Source organism: Zingiber officinale, chromosome 1B (genome assembly GCF_018446385.1).
Source record: "Zingiber officinale cultivar Zhangliang chromosome 1B, Zo_v1.1, whole genome shotgun sequence".
Taxonomy (NCBI): domain Eukaryota; kingdom Viridiplantae; phylum Streptophyta; class Magnoliopsida; order Zingiberales; family Zingiberaceae; genus Zingiber; species Zingiber officinale.
In genome coordinates, this window is record NC_055986.1 from 167,072,987 (window position 1) to 167,099,129 (window position 26,143).

Sequence of the window (26,143 nt, forward strand, 5' to 3'; positions counted from 1 at the left end):
TGAAAATATCAACAGGTATATTGCATTGAATTGCTCGACCACTAAACTAAGATCTCTTGGTTGTTTATTGCCTTTTAGAAAACCTGATGTGGCAACGTAGGAGAAGATACAATTGGATTTGTAGACGATCCTTATTATACAATGGGCGGAATGTGAATATATTGAAGATTTATCGTTGACTTTTTACAATTTGATCTTATCAAATTGGGCATCCGTCGTAAGATACGTACTGGTTTGGTCCATTGACTTGCAGAGAAGCAGAGATGGCGTCTACGGTGCTGAACTTAGTGCTTGGGAAGCTGGGCGAGGTTGTTTCCAGCGACGTCGCCGGCATCCTCAACGTGGACGCAGAGGTCAAGTCGCTGACGGAAACACTGGCACTGATTCAATCCTCTCTCAGGGATGCCGACCAGAAACCCAGATACGAGCAAAGCCACTCTTTGCAGGAGTGGATGAGACAGATCCGGAACTTGGCGTTCGAGATGGAGGACCTGGTGGACGAATACGCGATGCAGCTAGGCCGCGCGTCAGCCGCCGACGGCCGGATGAGCAGTCTCCAACGCATCGGCGCCTTCCCCTCCCGGATCCTCACTCGCCGTCTGTTCGCGAGCCGCCTGCAGGACATCCGCGCCAGATTTCAAGATGTCTGCAAACAAGCGTCGCAACTTGGCATCCATGGCTCATCCTCCTCCTCCTCCTCCTCCTCCTCAGCTTTCTCTGCTGCTGACGCAAGGCTTGCTCGAAGGTAAATAATTCTCATTAACAATCGTTTTCCATCTATTAGCATCTATCTTCAAGGTTAACTTTGTTGGATCTTTCAAAGATGTGCTCTAGTGAACAATTAGGTTAGAACAAAAACTTGGTCAAGGCATCTCTTACTCATGATCGCATGAATTTTCACATCAAGAGAGATTATATGCTAATAAATCTTTACGTCTACAGATTTGAACTAGAAGAAGACATTGTCGGTTTTGATGAAGATATGAAAGGCATCAAAAGGCAACTGTTTGACATTGGTTCAACAGATCGCGTTGTTCTATCGGTTGTCGGTCCTGGTGGCTTGGGTAAAACAACGCTGGCTAATAAGATCTACAAGAGTGCAGATGTCAAAAAGTATTTCCAGTGCAAGGCATGGGTGTCCGTGTCACAGAAGTATGTAGTTAAAGAACTCTTGCTCCGCATTATGAAGCAAGTGTTCGACTTCAAGGATGAGCAAGTAAAAGGTATGGAAGAACTAGAGATGAAGGAAAAGTTGTCGGAGCACTTGAGCGATAGAAGGTATCTAATCGTGATGGATGATATATGGGAGGTGGCAGCTTGGAACGCCATTAAAGCAGCTTTCCCAAAAGAATCGACAGGATCCAGAGTGTTACTGACCACACGCAAGATGAATGTTGCGAACGTTGCAGATGTTCCTCCACACGAGCTGAAATTTTGGAATGTCGAAGAGAGCTGGAATTTGTTCTGCCGGAAAGCTTTCCGCACATCATGCTGCCCACCAGAGTTTGAACGATTCAAGGAAGATATCTTCAAAAAAACTAAAGGGCTGCCTCTTGCCATTGTGGTACTTGGAGGACTTTTGAGAGGTACAAGTCAAGCTAGTGACTGGAGGAAAAAGCTGGAACATATTTCTTATGAATTCAGAGAAGGAGAAGACCAAATCCTAAGAATATTAGCTCTCAGTTACCATGATCTTCCGCATCATTTGAAGCCTTGCTTCCTCTATTTTGCAGCATTTCCCGAGGACTATAGCATAAGGGCAGAGAGGATAAGACATTTATGGATCGCTGAGGGTTTCATACAAACGAATGACAAAGTGGATCAAACAATGGAGGACCTCGCGGAGGCATACTTGAATGATTTGACCGACAGGTCCATGTTACAAATGGAAAGAAGGGGTCATATTTATAAACAGAAAGTTGGCATTCATGATCTTCTTCTTGATCTAGCACGTCATGAAGCTCGTGAGCTTAACTTCTTCAGGTCCATTGATGACATAGGTGACGATCCAAGAGCTTTACGGCGTCTCAGTGTCAACGACCATATCTCATTGAACTGTTCTACCACTAAACTACGGTCACTTGTAATTTATCCGAATGAAGGTTTTCAGAGAACGCTGGCAGTCACCATCCCTGGAGCGAAGTTCCTCAGGGTCTTGGATTTGCAGGAACTACCCATTGAACACTTACCAAAGGAGATTGGGGACTTGATCCTGTTAAGGTATCTAAATTTGTACCAATCGAAACTGAAGGAGCTGCCTTCATCCATTGGAAACCTCATCCACTTGCAGACTTTCAATATACAATTTACTGAGATTCAACATTTGCCGGATGCATTTTGGAAAATCCGAACACTGAGACATGTATTACTCAATGAAGAGAATACGAGCATGCCTAAAGCGACATACTGCTTGGAAGACATTCAGACACTTGTGAATATTTCAATTGGTCCATGGGTAAGCGATGGTGAACTGGAGAAGCTGAGAAATCTTCGAAGATTGCATTTGAATAACATGTCAAGTTCTGATGAGGATGCTTTAGCCACTGCAGTCCAGAACCTTTCCCGGCTCGAGATGTTGGCATTGATTGGAGAATCCTTGCCGATGAGTGTCCTAACTTCATCTTGCTACCATCATATTCAGATTCTGTTATTGTGGGGACCATTGGTAAGGCCAGCAAGAATTCACATAGAGGCTGAAAAACCCAGGATATTTTCCAACCTGATCTCTCTCTTTATTTGTGAAACAAGGTTGGAAAAGGATGAAGATATTGTGATGCTCGCATCTCTCGCAAACCTTCAGAATCTTGAATTGGGTATTGATGCATTTGTAGGAAGGGTTTTGGTGTTTCCTAAGGGAGGTTTTCCCCGTCTCCAAGAGATCGTACTGTATAAATTGAGCACCTTGGAGCAGTGGGAAGTGGGAGAAGGAGCAATGACTCTCCTTCGGGATCTAAGACTTTGGGACTGCAGAAATTTGAGAATGCTACCAGAGGGACTTGTAAGATTGACTGAGCTCAAACAAATTGAAATAAGTGGAATGGAAATGATAGAGAGAAGGGTCGACAAGGATACCGGAGAAGATTATCACAAGATCAAGCATGTTCCTTGCATTGAAATAGATTGAATGAAGGACGATGACAATATCTGACGACACGTAAAAATTAATCAGGACGAATAAGAATTGCAAGAAGCTGAATGTCCTTTGTAGCGGACAGGAGTCTACAGCACACATAGAGTTAGATGACAACTCTCTCTGTGTGCTGCCACGTTCGTTCTCAGCGTCTCCGTCAATCTGTCTCAGGACCAACACAGAGGAGATAAATCATAGGCGGCTACTAGCCTTTATAATAGTGATTAACATATAAGGGAGGTATTTACCTCGGCTTTGCCGAGATTCGAACCCCAGACTTTATTATGACAACATCTCATGCACTAGCCACTAGACTCATACAATGGGACGTACATTTTTATACTATGCATTATATGTTAAATTGTCAATTTGGAAACAATTAATACCAATTTTGAATAATGTAAGTTTGTTTAATGTTATATGTGTGATTCCTGGGCCGAGGTAAGCCAAGATATCTATCACTTGCTCAGTGATACCGTGTGACAGAACATAATTCATTCATAAATCAAACATAAAAAATTCAAATGGAAACTACCATTTAGATTAAAGATGGGCAAAATTGAAAATTCTTGTAAAATCTAAGTCGTATGGATTCTAAAATATAAAAAATTCATATATAAAAAAATACAAGAATAAAAAGATCTAGTTTCATCGAGAATATGACATAAGAAAATAAATACATAAATATAATAGACAATAAACATGATTGAAAAGTCATATTCTTATCTTTAGCGTCATCGTTTTAATCTCTATGGAAGAAGATGCAACGGAAAAGAAGGTCTTCCAAGTGACTTAGGGGATGATGATGCCATAAAATTTCTTGTCAATGGAGAATAAGAAATTATGTCAAGATCTTTCCTAAGCCCTTGAGAATCAATCCTATATATAATGAGCATTTATTATCAGTTCATCGATGATAATAGATATGAGATTATAAGTCCATATATATACTGAACATATATTATCAATAAATAGATGATAATATATAAATGCTGGACTATAGATTCTACACATATAAGATCCACATCCAATTACCCAAAATCCACTAGACATAAATTAAATCACTTTAAAGGGTTCAGATCGTATTCATGTATACAACTTATAAATAAACTCATCTAATAGAAATAATTATATCCAACAAAAATCACTTCTTCACGAGATATATGTTTAGATGAACATGGACGAACCACAATTATTTCAACAAAAATCACTTCTTCACGAGATATATGTTTAGATGAACATGGACGAACCACTCAGGGACGGTAAAACAGATGTCCTCTTCATCTCATCTTGCATGAGCTAATGGCAACTGAAAAGTGAGTTCTATTTTGTGTCAAGTCTTGCAAATGTACTGAAGACACCTTTCTCATTGACAAAATTCGCATCAAGACTCCAATTGTGCAAAAGGCGGGTCCCGCCGCCCAGCGGCTCCCTAGGCCTGGCCCCACAGGGATCCTAAGAGGAGGTAAATCAACAGTGAATGCTGGCCCGGTTAAAGCGTGGTGTCTCCGGAATTTAACACAGCCGGCCCAGATTATTCATCCAGTGCGCGTCCGTGGACCTTCGACCCTACGACTCATTGTGCAAGGATGCCACGCCTTAACCGGTTGCTCAGCCCGCGGGGGCCGCATCAAGACTTCAAGCCATCAACACCAGTGGGTCACGCCATGAGAGCTTTCTCTTACCAGTCTTCTTTGAGTTGTTTCCAAGATCTCTACAAATCGCTAACTTGTCATTTGAGCTTCCTCCGATCATAGGCACTCTATTGAGTCTATGATGGGGGACCATTCAATATGATTCCTCAAATTTTAAAGGGTCATAACTTTTAATTTGAGATTCAGAATCAAACTTTATTAGTGCTCACGCGTATAAAATTTAAAAATCTATATTTATTATCGAGGAACCTATAACCATCAAGTTTTGGACCCAAAAAACATCGTTTAGGTCCTTCTTGGAGCCTCCAAAAAATCATTTTACTATTTTTAGTAATTTCTATTTTTATGATATTTATGGTAATTTTGATATTTCTAGTATTTATGAGTTAAGATTTGTTTATATTAGCATTCTATTTTGTTAAGTTCTGTCTGTTAGGATTTCTGTTAAGAAATTTCCTTTTCTAGTAGATTTTTTTTTCTTTCTTTACAAGATATGAATTGAGATATATATATTAGGATTTCTTTTCTTTCTTTTAGTTTTAGGATTTAGAGTCTGTATAAACATATGTTTAGTCATATGAGAATTCATCCTCTATTATTAACAAAGTTTTCATTTCTAGCAAATGACGGTTTTCTCTTTGTTTTCTTCAATTTCTCTTCTTGTCTTTTTCTCAAACACTCCTTCTCATCAACCCACAAGATAATCGCTTTCCTATCCAGTGTCAGTTGATATTAGAGCAGATTAGATCCAATGAAAAGTCATTATGGTCTTGGTCACGGTTGCAACAATAGGTAGGTTCCAATGGAGGAAGTCAGGTGCTGTGATCGTAGCGTTCATGAGTTAATGAATGAGGGTTTACATATGCAAGTTATAGATTTAACTTAACACCTAGCAAAAAAGGTACAAATGTGTGAAGAACGTGAGCTCTCAGATAGTGGATCTAAGTCTACATTCGAAAACCCTAATACCAACAAACTACATATCAAGAATGTTATGGTTGGGAGGAACCCTATGGAGACCTCGATTTTCAAATTGAAGTTCTCAAATTTTCTAGTGCATTACAAGTAGAGGGTTCCATTGATTAGATCAATGAAGTAGAGCATGTTAGGATCGTCGTACTCGGCTAGAGAGGGGGGTGTGAATAACCGACCCAAATTCTTCGCGTTTCTTCCTACGATTAGGGTTAGCGCCGCGGAAATGAAACCGTAGAACCGAAAAGGAAGAAGACAAACCTCAAACTCGATGGATGTAACGAGGTTCGGAGGTGATACTCCTACTCCTCGGCGTGTCCGTAAGGTGGACGAGCCCTATCAATCCGTCGGTGGATGAGTCCCCAGAGAACCGGCTAATAAATACTCCTTGTGGGTGGAGAAACCTCGCCACAATAGCTTGCAACAGTAATATGGAAATACAAAGAAGAGCAAGAACAAAATACACAATGAATGTACAAATACTCGCTTGCCTTCTCGTCGACTGAAGTCCCGGATGAAGCACCAACTTCACGGACGAATGCCAACAAGCAACTCAGTCAAAGAAGCTCACACGAAGCTTCGGAGCTCAACAAAGCTCAAGAGCACAGCTTTAGAGGAGGAAGAAGAAGTAAGAAGTTGTCCCCCTGTAGAAGCTCTCAGCCTCTTTTATACCTGCATCCACCTGCGAAGAAGAAGCCAGAAGACAGCAGAAGACAGAAGACCGTTGTGAGCCAACGGATAGTTCTGGACCGATCAGGCTCCAACCTGATCGGTCCACACTTTCCCTGATCGGTCTTGGGGACCGATCATGCTAAACCTGGACCAATCAGGCTATGTCCTGATCGGTCCAGGAAGACCCTGATCGGTCCAGGAAGACCCTGATCGGTCCTGGGGACCGATCAGAGCTTCCTCTGATCGGTCCAGGGACCGATCAGCATGCATGTCCCTTCCTTTTTCTCCCGAACTTCTTGCCTTCTGATCGTTGTTTCCTGATCGATCCACAGACCGATCAGTAAGCTCACAGAGGCACACTGATCGCTTTCTGATCGGTCTCCAGACCGATCAGGAAACCACAGTATCAGTGGATCGGTCACCAGACCGATCCAGGTCTTGGTTTTTGCCCAAACCAAGTCCAAACCAATATCCGGTCAACCTTGACCTCTTGGTACATCTTGCTTAGCATCCGGTCACTCCCTTGACCTGCTAAGACTCCCCACCAAGTGTCCGGTCAATCCCTTTGACCCACTTGGACTTTTCTCTTCGTGTCAAGTATCCGGTCACTCCCTTGACCTACTTGACCTTCTCAACACCAGATGTCCGATCACCCTTGATCCATCTGGATTTTCCCTTGCCCGGCTTCACTCACCAGGACTTTCACCTAGCTTCACTCACTAGGATTTTCACCTGGCTTCACTCACCAGGATTTCCAATCTGCCCGGCTTCACTCACCAGGACTTTCCAACTGCCTGGCTTCACTCACCAGGACTTTCCCACTGCCTGGCTTCACTCACCAGGACTTTCCCACTGCCTGGCTTCACTCACCAGGACTTTCACCTAGCTTCACTCACTAGGATTTTCACAACTGTCTGGCTTCACTCACCAGGACTTTCCCACTGCCTGGCTTCACTCACCAGGACTTTCCCACTGCCTGGCTTCACTCACCAGGACTTATCCGTCTGCCTGGCTTCACTCACCAGGACTTTCCACATCCGGTCCAGAGAACGAGCTACCGAGCCCTCTCTGACCACAGTTAGGGGAACGAGCTACCGAGTCCTCTCCAACTTCCATCCGGTCCAGAGAACGAGCTCCCGAGCCCTCTCTGACCACAGTCCGGAGAACGAGCTACCGAGCCCTCTCCAACTTCCCATGTGCCAAGCTTCCATACTTGGACTTCTCCGTGCCAAGTCTCCATACTTGGACTTTTCCCGTGCCAAGCTCCCTGCTTGGACTTTTCACCATGTCAAACTCCCTGCTTGGACTTTTCAACATGCCAAACTCCCTGCTTGGACTTTTCCCATGCCAAGCTCCCTGCTTGGACTTTTCCCATGCCAAGCTCCCTGCTTGGACTTTTCCGAGTCAGGTCAACTCACCTCGGGTCAACCAGGTTAACCTTGACCACGGGTTGCACCCACAATCTCCCAAGCTTGTATCCTTGTAAAACATCAAGATACAACTTTTCTGTTCACGTCAAACATTGTCAAACATAACTCGTCAAACATCAAAACACAACTCGAGTCAAGTCAACTCGAGTCTGGTCAACCAGGTCAACCTTGACCTAAGGTTGCACCAACAATCTCCCCCTTTTTGATGTTTGACAAAACTCATAATCAAACTTAGGTTTTCTAATGTTCTTCCTTGAACATTCTCCCCAAACCTACACTCTCCCCCTTTTTGACACACATCAAAAAGAGTGAATCAAGGTCAAAAGTTTCTTTCTAATGAAGGTCTCATACCTTTCATTGAAACCCTTAATTTCCCTCTTGATACTAAGGTCAACAATTAACTTAGTGATAATTTCATATCACTCAAGTCTTTAGGAGTAAAAACTCCCCCTAAAAGTCAACTCCCCTTGACTAATAGGTAAAATTCCCCCTAAAGGTCAACTCTCCCTTGACCATTGCACCAACAATGTCTTGGAGAGTTTCAAACCTTCAAAATACCAACTCCCGAGCTGAAATTTCAGACAACCAGTCGAATTTCAGCAATTTGGCATGCCCTGATCGGTCACCAGACCGATCAGGCTCCCTCTAGATCGGTCCAGTGACCGATCCACACAGACCTGGATCGATCAGTGAACCTCCTGATCGGTCCACGACCTCTGATTTCTGAATTTTTCTTTTCCCGAAATTCAGAAACCTCTAGAAAATCACAGAAAATTCTAAAAATTATAAAATTTTGAGGATACATTCCTCATAACATATACTATCATGGAAAAATAGTTTTCTATGAAAATAGCTTCCATTTTTCAATCTTGATACAAAGTTCACAAGTCTTTGAAATAGTTCAAAGTTAACTTATCTTTGTATCACCTTGTTCAATGATGAATGTTATCACTAGAAAAGCTTCATCAAGGTTTTTCAAATCAATTTTAAAATGATTTTAAACCCTTTAATTTGGGACCACAATCTTAGGGCTAAATGTACATGACTTGTACACAAGCTTTCCCTATGATCCCCAATTAGAATTAGGCTCATCTAGGTACAAGAACTATGCACCTTGATCCTAACTCACAATCCTAATATCTCACACACATCTAAGGTGTATCAAACACATCCAAGTCAATTTTGATGTGAGATATGGGTTTAGGTTAGCTTAAGCTAAGTTCTCATGCATTTTCTAAACAACAATTTGATCTCCATATCAAATTATATTTTTGTCCTTAAATCAAATTAATTGATTATAAATGCAAAAGATGATGACATGACATATAATGATATCATAAGTAAAAACATGTGCCAATGTCATGATGTCATGGCATAAAGTGTGAAACTTAACTAGAGCATGACATATAAATAACTTAAGCATTATCATGACATTTCAAATGATGATAAATTAAGTATGATGTCATGACATGGCATATGGCAAACAATATATGGCAAATAACATGTAAAGGTATAGAAAATACCTAACTCTAGCCTTAGTTGCCATTTTTGATAATTTTGATCATTTTGTCATAGGTTCTATATTCCTAAGTGTAATAGACCTAGCAACTTATACCAAAGATTTTTAGATCACTATGTGCCAATTAGATTGACTCTAGAAAACTCCTCAAATTTGATTGGCACATTCTAATCACCTTAGTAATAATTCTTAATTTCATTTTCAAGGCTTGATTATACCTTGAAAAATCCTAAAGTGTCACCTTTTGCCATGATTAGGTTAACTACCTATTCAAGTAAGGTTGGCACACCCTAACTAATCTAGCGTGATGAAATCACGCTCCTAGGAACCCAATACCTATTGGAGCTCATTGGGTTCACTAAGTATTCACTAGGGATGACTTCCCTAGCAACCCTTCTAATGACCCTCCTAGGCTTTGAAGCCTTGGTCATTTGGGACTCATCAAGATCAACTCTAGGGGTGACTCCCCTTGTGACCTTGGTGATGGTCTTCCTTGCCCTAGATTTTGTTCCATAATCTAATGGAACATTGTGATAAGTGGGCTTGATCACTTGGGACTTAGGTTTGTGACCCAAACCTTTCTTGTCCTTGGACATTGGTTTTTTACCCTTAAACCCTAGAGATGACTTCTCCAAGTTCTTAAGAGCCTTTTCCAAAGTATCAAGTCTTGACCTCAAGACTTGATTCTCCTTCTCTAATACCTCAATTTTAATTTTTTATTTTTCTTTGAGGTATTCCTAGGCATGTGTCTAGTTGTTTTGGGGTTTCTAACTAGATTTTCCTTAACCATAGATGAATTAATCCTAGGGTTGTCTTTCCTAGTGTTATCCTTATCTAGGCTCACATGTTTGGCACCTAAGCATGTGTATCGATTTCTAATGTTATCATGCTTACCATTATTAACAATAGCAATAAGGCTACTAGCATGTGTCTTATTATTATTGCAATAATGTGCCTTAGAGATTACCTTAGGGTTTGCCTTAGCTCCCCCTATCGATGTGCTCGTCTTCTTGTCCTTGTGAGGTTGTCTCCCCCTCGGACATTGGCTCCGATAATGTCCCCTTCGCTTACATTGGAAGCACACCACGTGCTCCTTGCTCTTGCGTATCGGGACTCCGACTTCCTTGATCTTTGGCTCCGGTGGAGTCTTCCTAACCCTCTTTGGACATTTACTCTTGTAATGTCCAAGTTCCCTACACTCAAAGCATAATATATGTAATTTACTAGAACTTAAATTGCTTGAGTTACCTAGGGTTGAGGTGGGATGTAAGCTCTCTCTTTCATCCCTTCCGGAGGTAGAAGCTTCTTCTCCTTGCTCCGAACTTGAAGAGGAACTCTCCTCCTCTTCTTCTTTAGATGTTGAGTAGCCCTCAACTTCTAAATCCATCCCTCCATGATGTGAACTCCTTGGCTCACTTGACTCCTCTTCATGGCTTGAAGTGGAGTTCCCCTCATGGAACTTAGCCAAGTTGTTCCACAACTCCTTAGCATTGTTGTATCCACCTATCTTACATAGAATGTCATTAGGTAATGAGAATTCAAATACTTTCATTACCTCATCGTTGATTGTGGAATGGTGGATTTGTTCCCTTGTCCACTTCTTCTTCTCGAGTGGTTTTCCTTCCTTATCCATTGGAGGCTTGAAACCTAATTGAACACAACTCCAATTTTCAAGGTTAGTCATAACAAAATACCTCATTCTTACCTTCCAATACGCAAAGTCGTCGCGGTCATAGAAAGGTGGAATGGTGATGTCTTCTCCGAGTTGATCCATCTCTAGCTTGTGCTCCCTCGAGTGTTAATCCGGTGAAGAGCGACCTCGCTCTGATACCACTTGTTAGGATCGTCGTACTCGGCTAGAGAGGGGGGTGTGAATAGCCGACCCAAATTCTTCGCTTTTCTTCCTACGATTAGGGTTAGCGCAGCGGAAATGAAACCGTAGAAACGAAAAGGAAGAAGACAAACCTCAAACTCGATGGATGTAACGAGGTTCGGAGGTGATACTCCTACTCCTCGGCGTGTCCGTAAGGTGGACGAGCCCTATCAATCCGTCGGTGGATGAGTCCCCGGAGAACCGGCTAATAAATACTCCTTGTGGGTGGAGAAACCTCGCCACAATAGCTTGCAACAGCAATATGGAAATACAAAGAAGAGCAAGAACAAAATACACAATGAATGTACAAATACTCGCTTGCCTTCTCGTCGACTGAAGTCCCGGATGAAGCACCAACTTCACGGACGAATGCCAACAAGCAACTCAGTCGAAGAAGCTCACACGAAGCTTCGGAGCTCAGCAAAGCTCAAGAGCACAGCTTTAGAGGAGGAAGAAGAAGTAAGAAGTTGTCCCCCTGTAGAAGCCCTCAGCCTCTTTTATACCTGCATCCACCTGCGAAGAAGAAGCCAGAAGACAACAGAAGACAGAAGACCGTTGTGAGCCAACGGATAGTTCTGGACCGATCAGGCTCCAACTTGATCGGTCCACACTGTCCCTGATCGGTCTTGGGGACCGATCAGGCTAAGCCTGGACCGATCAGGCTATGTCCTGATCGGTCCAGGAAGACCCTGATCGGTCCAGGGACCGATCAGCATGCATGTCCCTTCCTTTTTCTCCCGAACTTCTTTCCTTCTGATCGTTGTTTCCTGATTGGTCCACAGACCGATCAGTAAGCTCATAGAGGCACACTGATCGCTTTCTGATCGGTCTCCAGACCGATCAGGAAACCACAGTATCAGTGGATCGGTCACCAGACCAATCCAGGTCTTGGTTTTTGCCCAAACCAAGTCCAAACCAATATCCGGTCAACCTTGACCTCTTGGTACATCTTGCTTAGCATCCGGTCACTCCCTTGACCTGCTAAGACTCCCCACCAAGTGTCCGGTCAATCCCTTTGACCCACTTGGACTTTTATCTTCGTGTCAAGTATCCGGTCACTCCCTTGACCTACTTGACCTTCTCAACACCAGATGTCCGATCACCCTTGATCCATCTGGATTTTCCCTTGCCCGGCTTCACTCACCAGGACTTTCACCTAGCTTCACTTACTAGGATTTTCACCTGGCTTCACTCACCAGGATTTCCAATTTGCCCGGCTTCACTCACCAGGACTTTCCAACTGCCTGGCTTCACTCACCAGGACTTTCCCACTGCCTGGCTTCACTCACCAGGACTTTCACCTAGCTTCACTCACTAGGGTTTTCACAACTGTCTAGCTTCACTCACCAGGACTTTCCCACTACCTGACTTCACTCACCAGGACTTTCCCACTGCCTGGCTTCACTCACTAGGACTTATCTGTCTGCCTGGCTTCACTCACCAGGACTTTCCACATCCGGTCCAGAGAACGAGCTACCGAGCCCTCTCTGACCACAGTTCGGGGAACGAGCTACCGAGCCCTCTCCGACTTCCATCCGGTCCAGAGAACGAGCTCCCGAGCCCTCTCTGACCATAGTCCGGAGAACGAGCTACCGAGCCCTCTCCGACTTCCCATGTGCCAAGCTTCCATACTTGGACTTCTCCGTGCCAAGTCTCCATACTTGGACTTTTCCCGTGCCAAGCTCCCTGCTTGGACTTTTCACCATGCCAAACTCCCTGCTTGGACTTTTCACCATGCCAAACTCCCTGCTTGGACTTTTCCCATGCCAAGCTCCCTGCTTGGACTTTTCCCGTGCCAAGCTCCCTGCTTGGACTTTTCCGAGTCAGGTCAACTCACCTTGGGTCAACCAGGTCAACCTTGACCACGGGTTGCACCCACAATCTCCCAAGCTTGTATCCTTGTAAAACATCAAGATACAATTTTTCTGTTCACATCAAACATTGTCAAACATAACTCGTCAAACATCAAAACACAACTCGAGTCAAGTCAACTCGAGTCTGGTTAATCAGGTCAACCTTGACCTAAGGTTGCACCAACAAAGCAGATCTTCGACTATACCAAATTCTAGATCAGATGAAGGTAAAGTTAATTGTCATTAAAATCAAGGGGAGAGCATCAGTGTGGTGGAAACAAATGTGATGCTCATGAGACAGATAGGGCAAATCCTAAATAATTGATTGGGAGAAGATGAAGATGAAGGAACTTCCTTCTTTTTGGCTACACCCAAATTTTACTCCAGTGATTTCACTTGTTGAGACAGGGTACGAGATTGGTTAAAAAATATATGGATGAGTTCTTCCAGTTAGCTACCCGAAATGACTTATTTGAGACGGAGGAGTAGATGGTGGCACGATACTTAGGGGGGTTGCACCTCGCCTTACAAGATATCCTCAGCTTTCTTTCCTTGTTGACAGTTTCAAAAGCCTACCAGCGTGCATTGGGAGTTGAAAGCAACAGAATTAGAAACCAATGGGTAAAGGAAACCAAAACAACTGGCTAGTCCACACTCAAGATTCTCGTCCTTCACAATAGTAGTCACCATAGGTTAATTCTAAGGCCCCTATCAAGTGTTATCGTTGCAGTAAATAGGGACATTGGGCAAACCAATGTAGGAAATCTACTCCTGTTGAACCGAAATGCAAAAACTTATTGATCGAGGAAGATGTGAAAGAAGAGATAGCAACAATCGGTGAACCAGTGTATGAAACTGACAACATGCTTTCTGATGATGACCATGAGACTTTGATCATGCACAAGAGTCTGCTAACTCCTAAAGACGATTCAGGGGATGGGTGATTGAGAATAAATATTTTTCACACTACCTGCACCATTGCGAATAAAGTCTATAAGATAATCATCGACCATAGTAGTTGTGAAACTTAGTATCCAAAGAGGCTATCTAGAAATTGTAGTTGAAGACAGAATGACATCCTAATCAATACAAGCTAGCATGGCTGAATAAAGACAACGAGGTAATAGTGGACAAACAATGCCTTGTGTCTTTTTAAATTGGTAGTAAATATTTTGATAATACCTTGTGTGATGTGGTGGCCATGGATGCATGTCATGTACTGTTAGGATGATCAATATGATCGCAACGTTAACCACAATGGATGGATGAATACTTAAACCCTTCACATCAAAGGAAAGAAGATTGTGTTGATGTCATGGTGACAAGAAACCATCCCACTTTCAGTAGCCAAAACTACTAACCTGCTCTCTTTGTACTTGTTCCTAGATGAGATGGAGCATGGAGGCATTGTCTATGCTTTGTTTCCATACCAGACCAATGTCTTAGCCATGGATGCTAAGTTACCAACCAAAGTCCAGCAGCTGCTAACGAATTTTTGACAAGCTGATGCTAGAGGATCTTCATTTTATGCTACCACTTATGCAAGATGTCCACTATCATATTGACCTTATTTCGGGATCAAGTTTGTCTAATCAACCAACATATCACCTCAGTCCCAAGGAGGCTGAAGAATTGCAATGGCAGGTGGTCGAATTACTTGAGAAGGGCTATATCTATGAGAGCATGAGCCCATTTTCAAATCTAGTTCTACTAGTGCTGAAGAAAGATGGATCATGGCGTATGTGTGTTGTCAGCCGAGCCATCAACAAATCACGGTGAAGTACATATTTCTAATTCCCCACTTGGACAACATGTTGGATTAACTATCCGATTCTGATTAAGGTCTTCTCAAAAATTAACCTTGAAAGTGGATACCACCAGATTAGAATAAGGTCTGGAGATGAATGAAAGACTGTATTCAAGATGCAGCATGGGCTATATGAGTGGATAGTCATGCCGTTTAGATTGTCCAATGCGGCCAACATCTTCATGAGATTTATGCATTAGATTCTACGACATTTCATGAGAAAGTTTATGGTAGTTTACTTTGATGACATTCCCGTTTATAGTCCAACATGAATATCCCACTTCTATCACCTCTGTGGTGGTTTTGAAAGCTAAAGAAAAGTATTTATTTGTCAACATGAAGAAGTGTTCTTTCTTTACTATATCGATAACTTTTCTTGTCTTTATTGTGTCTACTAATGGTGTGCACGTAGATTAAGAAATGATAGACATTGTCTTGGAGTGGCCTCAATTGAGGACTTTGCACGATGTCTGGAGTTTCCATGGTTTGACTTCTTTCTACTATCGATTCATTTGAAATTTAAGCACTCTAATTCCTCCCATCACTAAGTGTCTCAAGGGATAAGATTTCAAGTGGTATGAAGAAGCAGAGGTTAGTTTTCAATTAATCACGCAAAAGATGACTGAGGCACTAGTTTTGACACTTCCTGATTTTGACCAAGTGTTCAAGGTTAGTTGTGATGTATAGAAGGTGTTTTGAGTCATTCTATGCTTCCAGTTGATTTCTTCAGTGAGAAGCTATTCGGATCCAAGAGGAATTTTTCTATCTACAACTTGAAGTTATCTGCCCTACGACACGATGGTCACCGACATGATTTTATTTTGCATAATAGTTATATGTTTCGCGGGTTGTAGTTGTGCGTTCTAGATTGCTCTCTAAGGTAGCAGATCATGAGTGAACTTCATAATGAGGGACACTTCGGATGTGATGAGACATTGGCTCTCATCTCTATCGATTTTATTGGCTCAAGTTGACCAGCGATGTGCTCAATTTGTAGACTAATGTTCTGTATGCCAACGATCTAAGGGGGCTCTCATGCATGAATGAAAGCTTATATACTCTCTTACTTGTTCTTGAAGCCCCTTAGTTCGATGTTAGCATGGATTTTATATTAGGATCATCCCACACCCAACAAACCTTAGTTTCTTATAGTTGATAGATTCTCAAAGCTATCACATTTCTTAGGTTGCAGGAAAACTTTGGATGTTGCCTGAATTAGTCATCTTTACTTCAAGGAGATACTCGATCCATCACTTCAAATCGAGATATCAAGTTCATCAGTCATTTTTTAAAGAGCTTATGGGAAAAATTGAGCACGTAGTTGAACTTTAGCAGTGCCTACCATCCTCAGACAGATGTACAAATCGAGATTGTAAATCAGAGTTCGGGCAATCTTCTAAGATGTCTCATAGAAACTAAGCTGAAGCAGTGGAGCTTGACATTACCTCAAGTAGAGTTTGCCTACAACAAATTGAGAAATAGGACTACAAGGTTGAATCTTTTTGAGATTATCTATGGGCGAAACCCATCTAGGGTTTTGAACGTATCCCCTGTTCCATGTGTAAGACGATTTAGTCTTAAACCAAATGAGATGATAAAGCATCTTCGAGGTATTCATGATCAGGTGAAACTTACAATTTTGGAGAGCAATACCAAGTACAAGCCTCGAGATAATAGTCACCGTCATCAGGTACTTTTTGAAGTCAAAGATTTTATCTGGGATGTATTAACTTGTGATCCTTTCCCTGTGTGCGAGTATAATAAGCTAAAGGATCAGAAGATTAAATCATATGAGAAACTACAGAAGATCAATGACAATACCTACATGTGCCTTTGTAGTCATTTTAAGACTTCTGATGTTTTCAATGTGAAGCACTTAGACTCCTTATTCAGTAGATGCTGATGATGCTAATATGAGCTCGAGGGCGAATTCTTTTAAACCCGAGGAGACTGATGCCTGCCCAATATGACCCATTGAATTTCAAAAGGGTCATAAGTTTTGACTCGGAATTTAGAATCAAGATCTGTCAACGCTCACGCATACAAAATTTAAAAATCTATGTTTGTTATGGGGAATCCGTAATTGCCATGTTTTGGGTATAAAAAGCATCATTTAGGCCATTCTCTGATCCTCCGAAGATCTTTTTACTAGTTTTAGTCATTTATATTTTTGTTATATTTAACATAATTTTGGTATTTCTAATATTTATGGGTCAGGTTTTGTCTATATCAGTGTCATGTTTTGTTAATTTCTTTCTGTTAAGAATTTTTTTTAACTGACCGGTTCCGTAGGCCCAACTGGTTCTATGACTGACCGGCTATATGCAGGGATACTTATCTCTGAAGGATAGGGAACTGAGCCCCATGAGATCAGATCGATACTTTTATCTGATCGGATATGTAATGAGTTGCTTGGTGTCTATCTTGTGTACATATAGGAGACAGGAATGCTGAGTTGTATAAACCCGACCGACATCATGGTTGACCTACTATTATGAAGAAGGGATGACACATGAGGAGTGAAAGACCCATAGGTTCAGCCGGATGTTGGGTTAACCAGCTATATACTGAGAATCACACTGTAGCAGTGGGGGACTATATCTTATATGCTTGACTAGTGCGTTAAGGCCAGTCGAACTTGCTTTGTGTATCTTGGCAATGAGTGGAGCTACAAGTCTTCGCAATTTGACCATAGGGTCAACCGACCATATGCTGAGAGCTGTGCTTTGGGAATGGGAAGCTAGGTGCCCTGAATCCAGTCGAATATAAGTCCTATCAGTTAATAGCTGACCGGATATATACTATGTGTCTTAGCACAAGTGAATCACTAGGTCCCTCGAGTCTGACCGGCTCTTTGCCTAGTCGTCCTTATATTGAAGACCTTAGCGCTAGGTGGGAAGCGAAGTCCTATTGAGAGTGACACGCTAGCTGTCACCTCCTCTTGACTTTAACTACTACGTCATCCCTATGTCTACTCACGACATTCCGTATCAGCATACTATCTTGGCATTGAAGTGAATCAAAGGCAAGATGGAATCTTCATCTCTCAAGAAAGTTATGCAAAAGAGATATTAAAGAAGTTCAAGATGGATAATAGTAAACTCATAAACACCCCAATAGAATATGGAATCAAACTATCAAAGCATGATGAAAGATAAAGAGTTGATTCAACACTCTTAACAGCTTAGTTGGAAACTTACAATAGTTGACATGCACAAGGCCCGATATTCTTTGTGTTGTGGATTTGTTAGCCACTACATGAAAGCTCCAACTACAACCCACTTTAAGATCGGAGAATTCTGCACTATATCAAAGGTACGACAGATTTTGAGTTGTTTTATTCATCATCTAACAATTTCACACTTCGACAGTGATAGGGGAAGAGATATGGATGATAGAAAGAGTACTACAGGATTTGTGTTTGTTTTGGGCGATACAACTTTCACTTGGATTTCGAAGAAATAATCTATTGTCATGTTTTCTACTTGCGAAGCGGAATACGTGACTGCGACTTCATGTGTTTGCATGCTATTTGGCTCAAAAATTTATTGAAGGAGCTAAGTTTACCACAAGAAGAGGCAACCAAGATTCGAGTTGATAACAAGTCTACAATAGTAATAACAAAGAATCCAGCATTCCATGATAGAAGCAAACACATCGATACACGCTATCACTATATCAAAGAGTACATCATAAGAAAGGAGGAGTAACTGGAATACACAAAGTCTCAAGATCAAGTTGTTGATATCTTTACTAAGCCTCTCAAATTTGAAAACTTTATAAAGATGTGAAATTTACTTGAAGTGACAAAATCAAGTTTAAGATGAGATGTTGAAAATTAAACTTGATTTTGAGCTATTATGATTAAGGTAAAATGAATTGGATAAGACAAGTAAGTACATGATCTAGAATAGAGTAGCATATTCTAGAATAATCTAGAGAAATATATATGAGAGTAGATTATAGTAGAATAGTTTAGAAAGCTCTAGCCAGGCTTTATTAGCCATTAGATGAATATGTGTTGGCACAATCCTAACCATTGGTAGGAGGTGGGACTAGCATAAATAGGGGTGAACTCTCATTTTGCAACCAAGCCAAGATTTCAAGTAAAACAAAGATTTCAATACAAGTTCAAGTTCTTTTTTTCCCTCTTTCATCTAAGTGCAATTTCCCCTTCCACAAGATTTTCATTCCAACACAAAATGCATTGAATGTTCTTTGCAGATCCCTCTTGGGCTTGTATTGGCCAGCCCTCCTTTCAACTATCATGTAAACATGGTAGTCTCCAAGATTGCTCCTGCACTAATCGCTGGCAACTCTTTGGTACTCAATTGAGACTATACGCTCGCCCTCAGCGCCCCCGTCAACTCATCCCAGAGTCAACACGGAGGAGGTAGATCAACTCCTTGGTACTCAAGCCCCATACTCAGGTATGCAAATTACATTCTGCTCTGATCCTGCTTTACGAATCAACTTCAACTGTCAATCTGATCTTGATCAGGGCACTGTGGCTGCTCTTCACATGCACTGCTTTCACCTTGCTGGGTTCCCGGAGGGCCTCATCAGCTGTATCACTGGCAAAGGTTCATAAATCGGTGATTTCCTAACAATGCCACCTGGAGTAAATTGCATCAGGTATCGGCAACATGTTTGGCATTTCTAGCTTGGATGAATCAAATAGCGATTGATTTTCTGTGCTGCACGATACTGCTTCATTGGAGGTGATATTGACATTGCCATCTCAAAGAAAGCCGGAATCATCCCTCTGCAGATGGAGCTCGGTGGGAAGGTAAATTTTTCTGTGCTGCACGATACTGCTTCATTGGAGGTGATATCTTCATTGGAGTCAGGAACTATTCAAATAAATTCAACGCCAGCCCGAGGGCCTGATCATTTTCCCTTCCAGGTAGGATTCATCTTTCATATGTGCTACTTTGTGTAATTGCAATGTTGGGTTTGTTCGGTCTGATGAATGCTTTGTTTCAGGGTCTGAAAGACAGTGGCATTGGTTCGCAAGGGATAACCAACAACATCAATATAATGACGATGATCAAAAGCACTGTGATCAACCAACCATCTCCATCCTACACTATGGGTTGAAAGTTGAAACCAAGAGCTAGTAGATTTGACTTGTTAAATGATATAATAAAATTTTATGCTATACGTTTATACGTTTTAAGTGTTATATTAAGCTGCAATAATAAAATCCCAAAAGACAAGTGTTAAGTACTGTTTTTATTGTTTCCGTCCGAAAGTTAAGTTAGATGGGGGACCGATGACAAAGATGAGAGACTTGACAAAGAAAGGACTGAGCTCCAGGACTCGAAGATATGTAGTAGGCTTTGGATCTACTAGAATGATCGACTGTCATCTGATCTTTACTCCTTGACCATGGGTCTTATGTTGTCCTTGAGACTCTCACTATACGCTTTATCATTTATAAAGAAAAAATATTAAAAAAATAGATAAATCAAATTGAAAACGAAATTAGGGTCAAATTGATTTTGAATTGAATTCATCGGGTCGGATAGATAGGTTTAAATCGGAATCCATTTAAATTTAGTTTAGTTTAAATTTGATCGGATTAAATTGAATTTAACAGATTCGAGAGAAGATTTAAAATAAATTATTATTCTTTCAAAATATTTTTGCCCACGGCCACTATTAGTTCGGATCCTCTGTCCCGAATTTTCTCTGTCCCTATGTCCCACTGTCGATCGGACTGTCCAGATTATATCTTAAGGATACCTTGCACATCACAAGGATACTGCACACATCTTAAAGATGTCATGATGCCTTAAAATATAATCTGGACCGTCCAATCGACAGTGAAACATGACAACAAAGAAGATTCAAGACAGAGGATCCTAACTACGGCCACTATACGCACAGCTCTTTTCTTACTTTTTCTATTTTTTTTTTCTTACTTTCTTTTCCATCCTCTCTTTTACTCCCTTTTTCTCTCTCTCTTTTTTTCTTACTTTTTCTCTCCTCTTTTATTTTTTTTTTTTTTGCTACGCACACCTCCTTTTTCTCTCGTTTTTCTTTCCTTACTTTTTCTCTCTCCTCTTTTTTTTCTTCCTTTTTCCCTCGTCTCGTTTTCTTATCTTCTCTATTTCTTTCTCTTCTTCGTTTCAAACCAGCACCTCCCACAGCAGCCCTCTCTCCTTCTTCCTCTCCAACCGCAGCAGCAGCTGTCCTCTCCCAGCAGCTTACTATACTCTTTCAACCGCAGGAGTCTGTTCTCCATCAAGTGTTGTATCTGTTCAGCTACTTTTTAGCCGCGACCAACGGTAAATTTCTTCCAAGTTTTCTTAAAGTCGCATCAACAGGTTTTACTGTTTTTTTAGCAAGAGCAAAAACAGTGGTTTTCTTCTCTTCTTCCTATCAGCAAAACAATTGTTTTAGTTTTCATTTTCTCCCAACCCACAACAGCCGGCTCTAACTCTCCTCTTCCTTTGTTTTATGGGTGAGCATAGCAACAAGATCCACCACTGCTGATCGTGAGCCAGCGGAGGCACCTCTCTTTTTCCTCTTCTCTATTTAACTCATGCTCACAGTTGGTTTCCGGCCACTGTAAGCTAAAGGAGAATGATCTTGTCCACGAATATGGACATGTGAATCATCGGTAAGTTGGCTAAGTTGCCAATTTACTCGCCAATTCCCTGATACTAATAAGGATGATAATGTCGTTAAGAAGTTGGGAAAAATAAACAAGAAAAAAAAGGTTAGCATGTCGGTCAAGAGTGTCTTGACGTAGTCACTTCGACACTCAAATTAGAAGATGAAGAAAATGAGAATTAGGATTTTGATATACGTATGTATATGTGTGTTAGTACCTTGGATACTAGAGAAAGCTACCTTTCATAAGAAGACCGTTGCCCTTTCCTTCTTCTCCTCTCCTTGATTATTATTATTTAATTTCTTAAATAATATGAAACTTGTTCATGACATTATTTCTTTCTTGAAGTAATATGAGATTTGCACGATAACTTATTCTCTTCCTAAAACAACTCAAGATTTGCACGATGATCTATTTTTTTCTTAAATAATCTAAGATTTGTATGATAATTTATTTCTTTCCTAAAAAAATCCTACGTCTCCAAGGAGTCAGGTTAGCTAAAGAAGCGATGACTTTAGGAGTCGAAAACTAGGAGACCCAAAAGGACGGGAGCCTGGGAGGCTACGGAGCCAAGAGGCCCGAGAGCTAAGAGGTTAAGAAGTCGGGAGGCCTAAGAAGTCGAGAGGCCCAAGAGACCCGGACTCGAGAAGCAAGGAGGCTCAAGAGGCCTGAATCCAAGAAGCCTGAGAGTCGGGATGCCCTAGACTCTTCATCTGTTGGATCCACATCAGCAGTTTTTCCCTCATCTTCTTTTATCCACATGGCGCCTACTGATCATCTCCCGGATCATAAGTCTCCCTTTAAGTCTAGTTAAAGGAGACAAGAATCCAACTAACTAGATTAGTTTTGTAGTCAAAACAATCGCATTTGCCCTGACTACTTAATCCATGTGACGAATCTATTGTGTATTTATGTAGAAATTACGCATTAAACGTTAATATGTCTCAATCAACATGTCCTTAAATGCAAACACTCCTTTTAAGCACCTGACCTACGTTATCTATCTTGATTCCTGAGCCAAGAATTCACGAGTGAGCCTCCGAGGTTGCATCACATTAATATGATATGACTCGCAGTAAGGAAGCCTAGGCATTTCTTATCAGGTAATGATTACTCTTGAGTTTTTTACTTGTCTCGAGTGCTCGATCTTACCGTGGTCAATCTGTCCCGCCATTATGACCACAGAGATCCAAGGATTCTTATTGAACGAGTCAGATTATATTAGGTCAAATAAGAATACTTCTACACATACTAACTGATTCTTCAATCGTTATTTCTCTATCTGCTTCGTCTTCTTCATCTCCTTCGTCTTAGGGTTTTCTTCTACATCTAGTAAGTTGTTTCCGTCCATCTACATAAATCTTTCTTCAGTAGTTCTTTGGTAGCACATTCCATAACTAGAGAATCTTCTTCCGCTCCTTGGTATAAATCTACCTCCTCAAGTTTCACTGATGCCTCCCTATATCAACCAAAGACAACCTACGGAGTTCCGTCTGATTATCTTATGAGGCTTCCAAATGGAAACCATAGGCCAGACCGCCCTCCTCCAGGCTTTGTAATCTTCTTCCGAAGCCACTTTTTAAGTGGGTTGTGCATTCCTATCCTTACATTTTTATTGAAATATCACGATATTTTCGTATTCTATTATCACAGCTTGACCCTAATTCTTTCTGCATTTTGATTGGGGAAGTCATTCTTTTACCTTTTCTTTTATCCAAAGAAGATGGAAGATGAGGTCTTTTTCCTGTTCTGGGATTAGTTTGCTTAAGGAGCTTCTTTCATTCCACACGAGATGGATACGCCAATTCTTCTTTGTCAAACCTCTAGACTCTATCTCTTGTCTAACTCACTAGCAACGAGAATTGTCCTCTCCTCCGGCTATGAAAGACTACCATTTGGAGTGGAGTTATTACAGTGCATCCCAGAAATTCTGGGGACTGTAGTTTAGCAACATCATCTTACTTGAAGAAGGATTGCTGCATTTGTTTGGGCTTAGCCCAAGACCAGCTCCTCTCACTACTTCATTTGGTAAGAATCCCCATCTTCATGAGTTTTGATATCGAATTAAGGCATATTATTTTTTACAGTCGAGACAATGATGAGGCCATCGTTGAACAAGATGATGAAGCTTATGGTCACAGAGTTGGAAGTGCGCCAAGTGGAAATTATCAACCTCGCCAAGGTGACACCCGAGGGAGGAGCCCCTCCGACTCCGACTATAGTCCTCACCAAGGGGGTTTCTCAATTGGCCACGAGGGCATTGAGCCCGACAAGAGAATCTGAGCCTCCTATAAATTGGCCTGGCGTTCCGAGACTGACTTCATCTGCGGAGTTGGAAGCTCCGCATTAGAATCTTGAGGATAAGGCATCGCCCGTCTGGACCCTCGATTGAACAATCAGGCCCCTTCACTCCTACGCCATTCCTCGTCAAATCTCCAACTTACCAGATACAATCTAGCCAGATTGGGGAACAACTAGGCTATGATGAATCTTCCCACATCTCCTAGGACCCCTATCTTTCTATCTTTCTGTCTTCTATCACGTCAGGGACTTCTCACATGGAGGCGGGTCCCTCACATGCTCCCCTAGACCCGAGTCCCTTGAGTTGTTGGGGGAATTTGTTGGATGAAGAAGTCCCCCTAGCTATGGCATTACCGTGAGACCCAGCTCAAGAAGAGCACAAGCTGGACCTTACCCTTTGTGGTCCAACAACCCTTGCCTGGAGGGATGGGGAAGTTGTTGGTCCCGTTAAGCCAGCTAGAGGGGGTGAATAGTGACATTGACAAGCTCACTAAAAACTCCTTTGTTGAAGACGGAGAAGCCTTTTACACACGTTGATAGCTCAAAAAAGACTAGGAAAGTTAATACAGAATTTGCTGATTATTTCCTAACTCCAAACAGCTTTTTATACTCTCTGAAAAAAATGTTACCATTGCTTGGAGGTGCCTCTAAAGAGGTCCAAGGTGCTTCCAAGAAGATAAACTTTATCCTACGAAGATAAAATTTTATCTTCTTCCAACGGCAACCTAACGACTATTGAAGGCGTCTCCAACAGCTTGAGGGCGCCTTCCATGAAGGCTCTAGGGCACCTTCAGATTCCTTGAGAGCTCCTCTAATGGAGCACGAGGGCGCCTCTAGCTGAGTCCAAGGCGCTTCCTCCTTGAGGTGCGAGGGCACCTCCAAGCCTCTTGGAGGCACCTTCACTTTGGCAGATCTAATCTCTTGAGGGATCTTAGCATGGGTGATGCTTCGATCATCCAGATCTGAACCCAACTCTGACCTTCTCCTCGAGCAGTCTTCCACTCCAGTTTCTCGTCCCTCGAAAATGTAGCGTGCTTCCTTCTCGTCTACCAGCGTACTCTTCCATAGCACCTCGTCCCTCGGACGCACGGAGCCCGTTAACTCTCTTCATGTGCCATCCTTCTCGCTAGTTGAAAACTCGAGCAGTCTTCCGCTCGACTTTTGTATTTCTAAGCTCTTACACACTTAAACACAAGGATCAAACATAACATCACCTAACTTAACCTGGTTGACCACATCAAAACCAATCAGGGTACTTACAATCTCCCCTTTTTTGATGTACATCAATCAAAGTTAAATTAGGGTTAAACCAAAATGAAATAATCGGTACTAAGTAAATAAAATTGCAATTATAATAAGAATTTTGTAATTAAGTACAAAAAACCTTCCCCTTAAATTACTCTCTATTTCTCCCCATTTGATCGCATAAAAAAAAAAGAAAAAAATATGAAAAATAATTATAAAATTTTAAAAAAATCTAGGGATCTGTGAATAGATTTAATAGTAAAATAATATTTTTAAAAAATAATTTTCAAAAATATCTTAATTTTACTAATTAATTCTCTATTTTGACAAAAATAATTTTTAAAAAATTACTTTTTGATTTCAAAAAATCCTGAAAAGTTTTATCAAGATTAAACAAAAGCAGTTAAATCAATAAAAAAAAAATTCATGAAACAGTATTGATGCGGATAGGTCAAGGGGCTCAAAAGGAGATAGGAGAAAGTAGAGGGGCATTTCCGTCATTATGCATGTTAAGGGATTAAGGCAAGCACGGGTGGGAGAAAAAAAGGGGGCAGGCTCGTGGTTTTGTGGCAGCCGCCGCCAGGGAGAGAAGGAGGAGAAGTGAAGATGGGGCTTTTTTCTTCTGCTCGCGTTTTTTGGTCCGCCGCCAGGAAGAGATTCTTCCTCCCTCCTTGCCGGCGCCGGCCGCCTCTCTACTCCCCCTCCTTTCATCCGATCCGCACCCCAACGCCGCCAACAGGAAGAGGAGCCGGGCTTCATCGCCGCCGCCGCCACTGGACCGATTTTGACTCCTCCTCGCGGCCACAGCCGCCGCCGGCAGCCACCGCTGCCTTCCCCCGCGGCCACAGCCGCCGCCGGCAGCCACCGCTGCCTTCCCCCGCGGCCACAGCCGCCGCCGGCAGCCACCGCTGCCTTTTCCCGCGGCCACAGCCGCCGCCAACAGCCGCAGCCTCCCCCTCTCGCATCTACTGCCGCTGTCTTTAGTGGATATCGTCACCTTCCAGATAGCCGCAGCTCGATACTATTTGGGTTATTCCGGCCATCGAGCCGAGGTTGTTCCGGCC

The 26,143-nt window shown here is 42.0% G+C and overlaps 1 protein-coding gene and 1 long non-coding RNA gene across 2 annotated transcripts; both read left to right on the plus strand.

The window, feature by feature from the left end:
* The first annotated feature begins 237 nt into the window (after positions 1-237).
* LOC121989483 (disease resistance protein RPP8-like) lies at positions 238-3,534 on the plus strand. Its single transcript, XM_042543565.1, has 2 exons — positions 238-745; positions 943-3,534. Exons 1-2 carry the CDS (start codon positions 264-266, stop codon positions 3,122-3,124), a joined length of 2,664 nt encoding a protein of 887 aa, XP_042399499.1. The 5' UTR covers positions 238-263; the 3' UTR covers positions 3,125-3,534.
* A 15,489-nt stretch (positions 3,535-19,023) lies between these two features.
* On the plus strand, positions 19,024-20,066 carry LOC121989499. The gene is made up of 3 exons (XR_006114263.1): positions 19,024-19,341; positions 19,413-19,817; positions 19,898-20,066. It is a non-coding gene; the product is annotated as an uncharacterized LOC121989499 (long non-coding RNA).
* The last annotated feature ends 6,077 nt before the right edge of the window (positions 20,067-26,143 follow it).

Bases quoted from the DNA above. Each gene is read 5' to 3' on its own strand.
- LOC121989483 (XM_042543565.1), top strand. From the start codon at position 264: ATGGCGTCTACGGTGCTGAACTTAGTGCTTGGGAAGCTGGGCGAGGTT. The intron at 746-942 runs GTAAATAATTCT...TTACGTCTACAG, and splicing joins GACGCAAGGCTTGCTCGAAG to ATTTGAACTAGAAGAAGACA.